The 9,759-nt window shown below is 37.8% G+C and overlaps 1 protein-coding gene across 1 annotated transcript; it reads right to left on the reverse strand.

The window, feature by feature from the left end:
* Nucleotides 1-8,506: 8,506 nt before the first annotated feature.
* On the reverse strand, nt 8,507-9,451 carry LOC128047686 (olfactory receptor 6C2-like). Its single transcript, XM_052640023.1, has one exon. The coding sequence runs from the start codon at nt 9,449-9,451 to the stop codon at nt 8,507-8,509; it is 945 nt and encodes a 314-aa protein (XP_052495983.1).
* Between the last annotated feature and the right edge of the window lie 308 nt (nt 9,452-9,759).

The raw sequence follows: 9,759 nt of genomic DNA on the forward strand, positions 1-9,759 counted from the left end.
ACTGTTGCTTCTTCACCTGCATATAGGTTTTTCAAGAGGCAGAGGTGTTAATGAGCATCAATTGTTGACAACTTTGTGAGCAAGTTGTGGACACATATTTGAGAGAAGAAGGGCCAAGGAGACTATGTTAAAAGTACAATGAGAGTATTAAATTATCACATTGTACATCTTAAAGTTACTCAATATTACATGTCAATTATATTTCAATATATTTGGGAAAAAAAGATAAAAAAAATGGTACAGCGAGAGAGTCAGCTACAGCCTAAGTATCTGAGAGAGAAGATGAGCGTAATGAGGTGAGACCTTTGAAGATGGCCAGAAAAATTACCACTTGGTTATCATTGAAACATGCTACCACATTGGTGACACAATTTGAGGGTCATTGAAGAGCCCCACATTCTGAAAATACTTTGTGAATCATTTTTCTAAAATCTGCACAATTAATCTGCATTTGTAGAGGTGTGAGTGGCCCTGTACAGTACTTCTAAATTCATTAGAAATTAAGCCATCTCTCACATTATGATTGTCATTCATCCACCACCTACCCCCAAAGATAATCAAATATTATCCTATTTTCTGTTCACTTTTTCTTCTTGTTCGTCTTTTTGATATTATATTATAAGAACGAAGTACAAAGATTATACTCAAAAAGGAAAAAATGTTGTGAGAAATTTCATTTTGGATAACTGTTTGTGTTCTCAGAGACTTCAAAAGATAAAAAACAATGGCAATACTAACACCACAAATATTAATAGCAAGGCCAAGGAGAAAATTATGAATAACTGTGCTATTAAGTGATCTCTACTTCTTTTTAAGCAGAGGTGGGGCGGGGGTGAGTCTGTTACATGGATTAACTTCTTCAGTTATCTCAGAAATATTTTGAAAATGGACTTATTTGTATCTCCATTTATATATGAGAAAATTTCAACAAATTAAATTTCTTACATTTACAGTTTTATTACTTTATGGATCCTTAAACAATATAGTTTTGTGTTGCCTGTTTTCAACCTTTATAAAAATGGATTTACATTGTATGTATTTTTCGTGTCTCACTTCTTTTGTTCAGTTGTATGCATACAGTTCATTTGTGTTGCTGCTGATAGCTGTGACTCATTCTTTTGCATTATAATATTCCATTGTATCGGAGAAGGCAATGGCAACCCACTCCAGTGTTCTTGCCTGGAGAATCCCAGGGACGGGGGAGCCTGGTGGGCTGCCGTCTACGGGGTCGCACAGAGTCGGACATGACTGAAGTGACTTAGCAGCAGCAGCATTCCATTGCATGAATCTGCCACCATGTATTCATTCATCTAGTTAGCAGGGATTTATTTTTCATTTTGGAAACATTATGAAATGTACAGTTCTACTGACACATGTATTCCACAAGTGGAATTGCTGGGTTATTGGGTATGTATTATTTCAACTTTAATAGTAATGCTCAATTGATTTCAAAGTGGTTGAATTGTTTACAATATCCAATTGCTCTCTGCTCCATAGCTTCCTTACTTGGACTTCAGATTGTCAACATTTACCTATCTGACTATGTGATGTTGAACTCATGTGATCTTAATTTGCTTTTTCCATGATTGTTAGTGTAGGCGAAGAATTTTCTATAGCAATATTAGCCATTTATATTTCTCTTTTTTGAAGTCCTTTTTCCGGTCTCTTGCTCACTTCTTTTTCATTGGGTTATCTGTCTTTTCTCTATTGATATGTTGGAATTCTTTATATATTCTGAAGATAAATACTTTTTGGATTATATGAGTTGCAGATATCTTACTATTTTTTGCTCTGTTAATGATTTTCATTTGTGAACAGATTCTTAATTTTAATGCAGTCAAAGTTATCAATTTTTTGTTGTACTTGAGTTAAGAAAATCCCATGGATGGAGGAGCCTGGTAGGGTGCAGTTCATGGGGTCGCTAAAAGTCGGACACGACTGACCGAGTTCACTTTCACTTTTCACTTTCATGCATTGGAGAAGGAAATGGCAACCCACTCCAGTGTTCTTGCCTGGAGAATCCCGGAGACGGGGGAGCCTGGTGGGCTTCCGTCTATGGTGTCTCACAGAGTCGGACACAACTGAAACGACTTAGCAGCAGCAGCAGCAACAGCAAGTTAAGAAAAATTTTCCCTAACCCACCGCCATGAAAATATTCTTCCATATAATCTTCTTTAATTTTTTGACTTTTAGGTTTATGTCTATAATTCATTTGAAATTGATTTCTTCTGTAACTGATATCCAATTTCACTTTTTCCCATATAGACATCAAATATTCCCAGTTGTTTGCTGTTAAGACTGTCCTTTTCCATTTTAGTGATAACTTTATCATAAATTAAGGGTTCACATATATACGAGTCAGTTTCTAAGTTCAATTATCTTCCATTGGTCTATTTGTCTATTCCTACAACAGTAATATGCTGTCTTAATTAACTAGGGCTTCCTTGATAGCTCAGCTGGTAAGGAATCTGCCCAAAATGCTGGAGACCTGGGTTCAATCCCTGGGTTGGGAAGATCCCCTGGAGAAGGGAAAAGCTACCCACTCTAGTATTCTGGCCTAGAGAATTCCATGGACTGGACTGCAAAGAGTTGGACATGACTGAGCAACTTTCACTTTCACTTTTTCACTTTAGAATAATTAGTGATCTCTGATAATTTCATTTTGTTATCCTTCTTTTAGAATGTGTCATTAATTTTTATCCTTTGTAACTCAGCAGAAAATTTTGCCTATCAAGTATTACAAAAAAATCTGTTGAAATCCTTACTGAGATTGCATTATATCTATAGTAAACTTGTGAAAATTGTTATCTTTAAGATGTTTTGTTTTCTAGCCCATAAGTATGGTACACCCATTTATTTGAATCTTTAAAATGTCTACAAATAGAATGTTATATTTTTCTCCAATAAATCTTGCATATATTCACTCACCACTATTTGATTTGTAAATGGTGTCTTACTTTAGTTTCATATTCTACTGGTTTGTTTTTGGCATATATATAATACAACTGATTTTTGTATGTTGATGTTATACACAGTAACTTTAAATTGAAACTAAAGTATGGAATATAATACTATTTTATTGTTGATTTTAAAATATTTATTTCTATTAATTTAATCTTGAATGTACACTGAGGTATTCTAGATCAGAGGCAGATTTCTTATTATTTACCTCTCAGGTCAGTTCAGTTCAGTTCAGTCACTCAGTAGTGTTCAACTCTTTATGACCCCATGAACCACAGCACGCCAGGCCTCCCTGTCCATCACTAACTCCCAGAGTTTACTCAAACTCATGCCCATTGAGTTGGTGAAGCCATCCAACCATCTCATCCTCTGTCATCCCCTTCTCCTCCTGCCTTCAATCTTTCCTAGCATCAAGGTCTTTTCAAATGAGTCAGCCCTTCACATGAGGTGGCCAAAGTATTAGAGTTTCAGCTTCAACATCAGTCCTTCCAATGAATATTCAGGACTGATTTCCTTTAGGATTGACTGGTTGGATCTTCTTGCTGTCCAAAGGATTCTCAAGAGTTGTCTCCAACACCACAGTTCAAAAGCATCAATTCTTCAGCACTCAGCTTTCTTTATAGTCCAACTCTCACATCCATACATGACTACTGGAAAAATCATAGCTTTGACTAAACAGATCTTTGTTGGCAAAGTAATGTCTCTGCTTTTCAATATGCTGTCTAGGTTGGTCATAATTTTTCTTCCAAGGAGTAAGCATCTTGTAATATCATGGCTGCAGTCATCATCTGCAGTGATTTTGGAGCTCAGAAAAATAAAGTCTGACACTGTTTCCACTGGTTCTCCATTTATTTTCCATGAAGTGATGGGACCAGAGGCCATGATCTTCGTTTTCTGAATGTTGAGCTTTAAGCCAACTTTTTCACTCTCCTCTTTCACTTTCATCAAGAGGCTGTTTAGTTCTTCTTCATTTTCTGCCATAAGGGTGATGTCATCTGCATTTCTGAGGTTACTGATACTTCTCCCAGCAATCTTGATTCCAGCTTGTGCTTTTTCCCACCCAGCATTTCTCATGATGTACTCTGCATAGAAGTTAAATAAGCAGGGTGACAATATACAGCCTTGACGTACTCCTTTTCCTATTTGGAACCAGTCTGTTGTTCCCATGTCCAGTTCTAACTGTTGCTTCCTGACCTGCTTATTTACCTCTCAGTAAATAAATATGGGGTTCTCCTAGTGTTTCAGACAGTAAAGAATCCTCCTGCAGTGCAGAAGACTCCAGTTTGATCCCTGGGTTGGGGAGATCCCCTGGAGAAGGAATTGGCAACCCACTCCAGTATTCTTGCCTGGGGAATCTCATGGACAGAGGAGACTGGCAGGCTACAGTCCCTGGGGTCGAAAAGAGTTGGGACATGCCTGAGTGACTAACATTTTTAACATTTGGTGAGTAGGTATGTAATCCTCTGGTCTTAAGAAAGTGCATATGAGTCGTGTCTGACTCTTTGCGACCCTGTGGACTGTAGTCCACCAGGCTCTTCAGTCCATGGGATTCTCCAGGCAAGAATACTGGAGTGGGTTGCCATTTCCTTCTCCAGGGATCTTTCCAACCCAGGGATTGAACCCAGGTCTCCTGCATTGCAGGCAGACACTTTAATCTCTGAGCCACCAGGGAAACCCTCAACCTTTATTAGCCCACAGGACAGAGGAACCTGGTGGGCTACAGTCCTTGGGGTTTCAAAGAGTTAGACGTGACTGAGCGACTAACACAAATAAATAATAAGTATATTAGATCTCCTCACCCTAAGTCTAATCACTGCAGTGACATGAAGATAGCCAAGTCAGGTATCCTGTGTGAGCAATTCTAAACCCACAGGCAATGCATGCATGCTAAGTCACTTCAGTCGTGTTTGACTCTGTGCGACCCCATTGACTGTAGCCCACCAGGCTCCTCTGTCCATCGGATTTTCCAGGCAAGAATACTGGAGTGGGTTGCCATGCCCTCCTGCTGGGGAATCTTCTGAACCCAGGGATTGAACTTTTTTCTCCTATATCTCCAGCATTGGCAGGTGGGTTCTTTATCACTAGCGCCACCTGGGAAGCCTATAGGCAATAGATGAGGAGAAATAATTCTCTGCTTATAAAGGAAAAAGAGGCAGTTGTCTGCTCCCTTCCAGAAAGGGTCTTCTTTTACTCTAGCCATTTGATAGGTAAATGAAATGTCTCCAGGAGTAAGATAGATCCATGCAGGTCTTAGCTTTTACAATTTAGAGATGGCAGCCAAGTTCCTGAGTTTCCTTCTTCCTTGATGTGTAAAATAATTAGGGAAACAATTCTAGTCTTCCTGGAACCTTGGTGTTTAACCTAAAGACAGTCTTTGGCTGTAACCATTTGACTTGCTAGAGGAGATAGAAATTTACTATTATCTTTTTGGATCAGAGCAATTAACTAGCCAAATGGCTGTAGACCTAATTCTTAAGGCAGGAGAAGATCTGGGAATTGGCATTCTCAACTGCCAATTAGCATTCCCAAATGCCAACCAAAAAAGTTGACATTTTACGGGAACCATAAGAAATCCAGGAAAAATTCATACTCCCACATTTATCTGAATACTCTTCTAGACTCATATATCTGCTTTTCATTCTCTAATGTTTTTTGATGAATGGAACCTTCCTAATTGTAAAATAGTTCAGTTTACCATACTTTAAAAAAGTTAATTTTTTAGGCTTTAAAAAAATGATTAATGCTTTCTGTTTTTAGTTTAAAAATATATTTTTAACCACATGGAACTCTGCTCAATATTCTGTAAGAATCTGAATGGGAAAAGAATTAGAAAAGATTAGAAAAAAATAGATACATGTATATGTATAACTGGTGGCGAAGGAAATGGCAACCTGCTCCACTAGAGTTGGACATGACTAAGCAGCTAAAATAATCACAACAACAGCATATGTTGAGTCACTTTGCTGTATACCTGAAACTAACACCACATTGTTAATCAACTATACTCCAATATATAAAAAAATTCTTTACCCCTAGATCATGGAAATATTATTCTAATTTTTATCTAGAAGATTTATTATTTTTCTTTTCACATTTTTAAGATTAGAGTCTGATCATTTATTAAGAAAAAAGCCGTACTACCCAAAGCAATCTATAGATTCAATGCAATCCCTATCAAGCTACCAACAGTATTTTTCACAGAGCTAGAACAAATAATTTCAAGATTTGTATGGAAATACAAAAAACCTCGAATAGCCAAAGCAATCTTGAGAAAGAAGAATGGAACTGGAGGAATCAACTTGCCTGACTTCAGGCTCTACTACAAAGCCACAGTCATCAAGACAGTATGGTACCGGAACAAAGACAGAAATATAGATCAATGGAACAAAATAGAAAGCCCAGAGATAAACCCACACACCTATGGACACCTTATCTTCGACAAAGGAGGCAAGAATATACAATGGAGTAAAGACAATCTCTCTAACAAGTGGTTCTGGGAAAACTGGTCAACCACTTGTAAAAGAATGAAACTAGAACACTTTCTAACACCACACACAAAAATAAACTCAAAATGGATTAAAGATTTAAACATAAGACCAGAAACTATAAAACCCCTAGAGGAGAACATAGGCAAAACACTCTCTGACATACATCACAGCAGGATCCTCTATGACATACCTCCAAGAATGTTGGAAATAAATACAAAAATAAACAAATGGGACCTAATTAAAATTAAAAGCTTCTGCACAACAAAGGAAACTATAAACAAGGTGAAAAGACAGCCTTCGGAATGGGAGAAAATAATAGCAAATCAAGCAACTGACAAACAACTAATCTCAAAAATATACAAGCAACTCCTGTAGCTCAATTCCAGAAAAATAAATGACCCAATCAAAAAATGGGCCAAAGAACTAAACAGACATTTCTTCAAAGAAGACATACAGATGGCTAACAAACACATGAAAAGATGCTCAACATCACTCATTGTCAGAGAAATGCAAATCAAAACCATAATGAGGTACCATTTCAGGCCAGTCAGAATGGCTGTGATCCAAAAGTGTACAAGCAATAAATGCTGGAGAGGGTGTGGAGAAAAGGGAACCCTCTTACACTGTTGGTGGGAATGCAAACTAGTACAGCCACTATGGAGAACAGTGTGGAGATTCCTAAAAAAACTGGAAATAGAACTGCCATATGACCCAGCAACCCCACTGCTGGGCATACACATGGAGGAAACCAGAATTGAGACACGTGTACCCCAACACACTGAGGAAACCAAAATTGAAAGAGACACGTGTACCCCAGTGTTCATTGCAGCACTGTTTATAATAGCCAGGACATGGAAGCAACCTAGATGTCCATCAGCAGATGAATGCATAAGAAAGCTGTGGTACATATACACAACGGAGTATTACTCAGCCATTAAAAAGAATACATTTGAATCAGTTCTAATGAGGTGGACGAAACTGGAGCCGATTATACAGAGTGAAGTAAGCCAGAAAGAAAAACATGAATACACTATACTAACGCATATATATGGATTTTAGAAAGATGGTAACGATAACCCTGTATGCGAGACAGCAAAAGAGACACAGATGTATAAAACAATCTCTTGGACTCTGTGGGAGAGGGAGAGGGTGGGATGATTTGGGAGAATGGCATTGAAACATGTATAATATCATATATGAAAGGAATCACCAGTCCAGGTTCAATGCATGATACTGGATGCTTGGGGCTGGTGCACTGGGATGACCCAGAGGGATGGTACTGGGAGGGAGGAGGGAGTGGGGTTCAGGATGGGGAACACATGTATACCTGTGGCGGATTCATGCTGATGTATGGCAAAACAAATACAATATTGTAAAGTAATTAACCTTCAATTAAAATAAATACATTTATATTAAAAAAGAAAAAAGCCTTAAGGTGTTATAATTAATTACCATAATATGTTGTCTTAGAGATACAGTCATCAATATCAAAGTGGCAAACAAGCACATACTTGACAGAAAGTGTATCCTAGAAGGAAATGAATCTGTGCATATGACTTCACAAATAATTTTCCCTTTTGAAGACAGCTTTATTGAGTTATAATTGATATTCACATTTAACATATGTGCAAATTACATATTTTCACAGAAATTCACATTATTTAATGTATATAATGAGTTCAGACATATTCATACACTGGTGAAACCATTGTCACTGCTGTTCCTGGGAGATCTGGGACTCAGCTTAGGACATATCAGTCAGTAAAAGAGGAGTAGCTGAGCACCAATGTAATAGTACATTGATATTGCCTACATTTCTTGGTTCTCTAACTAACAGACATATTGTTATAAATATTTACAGAGAATTCCCCTCCATGTATTCCTGGAGATAGATTGAGCTAAAAGGATTATCAATACATGTATTAATTGTAGGTACTAAGTGTAATGGAATGAGGTTGTGATGTATAAAACCATGGCTAATATACCATTAGAGAACAATAAAATGAATACCAAGGAATACTTTTACAATTTGTTTTTTTTTTTTTTGTACTCAGTAATCATTTTAGTTCTTTGAAATAGGATGAAACCCTTTTGATCATGTCTTTGAAAGCTTGTACCACTTGCTTGTTCCTCAGAGAATAAATGAAAGGATTCAATACTGGTGCAACAGAGGTGGTAAGAACTGACACCACTTTATTAATAGCTACCCCTTCTTTTGCATGTGGTTTAATATAGATGAAGATGCAGGTTCCATAAGTGATAGAAACCACAATTATATGGGAAGAACATGTAGAAAAAGCCTTTTTCCTTTGCTGGGCAGAAGGGAATCTGAGAATGGTCCTGATGATGTATGTATAGGACATGATTACACACACCAAGGTGAACAGGAGCGTCAGTACAGCCAGGACCAAGACGAATCGCTCTAGGAACTCTGTGTCTGAGCAAGTAATCTTCAGGATGGGAGCAGCATCACAGCCAAAGTGATCTATGACATTAGAGTCACAAAACTCAAGCTCCAAGCCCATGGCAAATGGTGGGATGACGATGATTAGAGCAATCATGCAACAGCCAATGAGGAACTTGATGCAGACCATGTTGTTCATGATGGTCGTGTAATGCAGGGGTTTGCAGATGGCCACGTAGCGGTCATAGGACATGGCCGTCAGGAGGAAAAACTCAGTCACACCCAGGATAACAACAAAAAATAATTGAGTGGCACATGCATTGTAGGTAACAGTATTGTCCCCAGAGGCCATTGTGTAGAGGAACCTGGGAATGCAGACGGTTGTGAATGACACTTCCAAGATGGAGAAATTCCGGAGGAAAAAATACATGGGTGTTTTGAGGTGAGGACCTACCAAAGTGAGAGTGATGATGATCAGGTTCCCAACAACACTCAAGAGGTAGGTTAGAAACAAAAAAATGAACAGCAGAATCTTTAGATTTGGGTCGTCGGTTAGTCCCACAAGGATGAATGTTGTTATTGCTGTGTAATTTTTCATCCCTGGTTCCTGACTGTGGTTGTGTCTGTGTGTTAAAAAAGAGAGAAATTAGATCAGAGAACTAGACTGTTACATGAGTTAGCAGAGGGATGACATGAAATTCCTAGCTAATGTTAACTTAGTTACATAAGCCAAGGTTTTATTTTATTTACCTGTGAATCAAAAATGCTATTTTATTTACCTGTTAATAAAGAATGCTATTGGAGCAGCGGTTAATTAATCATTATTGCTACTGGATTCTCACTGCTGAGCATTATATTGGATACTAGTCAGAAGGCTCTACTTAAAGATTCTTATTACTATATCAA

This window comes from Budorcas taxicolor, chromosome 5, assembly GCF_023091745.1.
Source record: "Budorcas taxicolor isolate Tak-1 chromosome 5, Takin1.1, whole genome shotgun sequence".
In the NCBI taxonomy this organism is placed as follows: Eukaryota; Metazoa; Chordata; class Mammalia; order Artiodactyla; family Bovidae; genus Budorcas; species Budorcas taxicolor.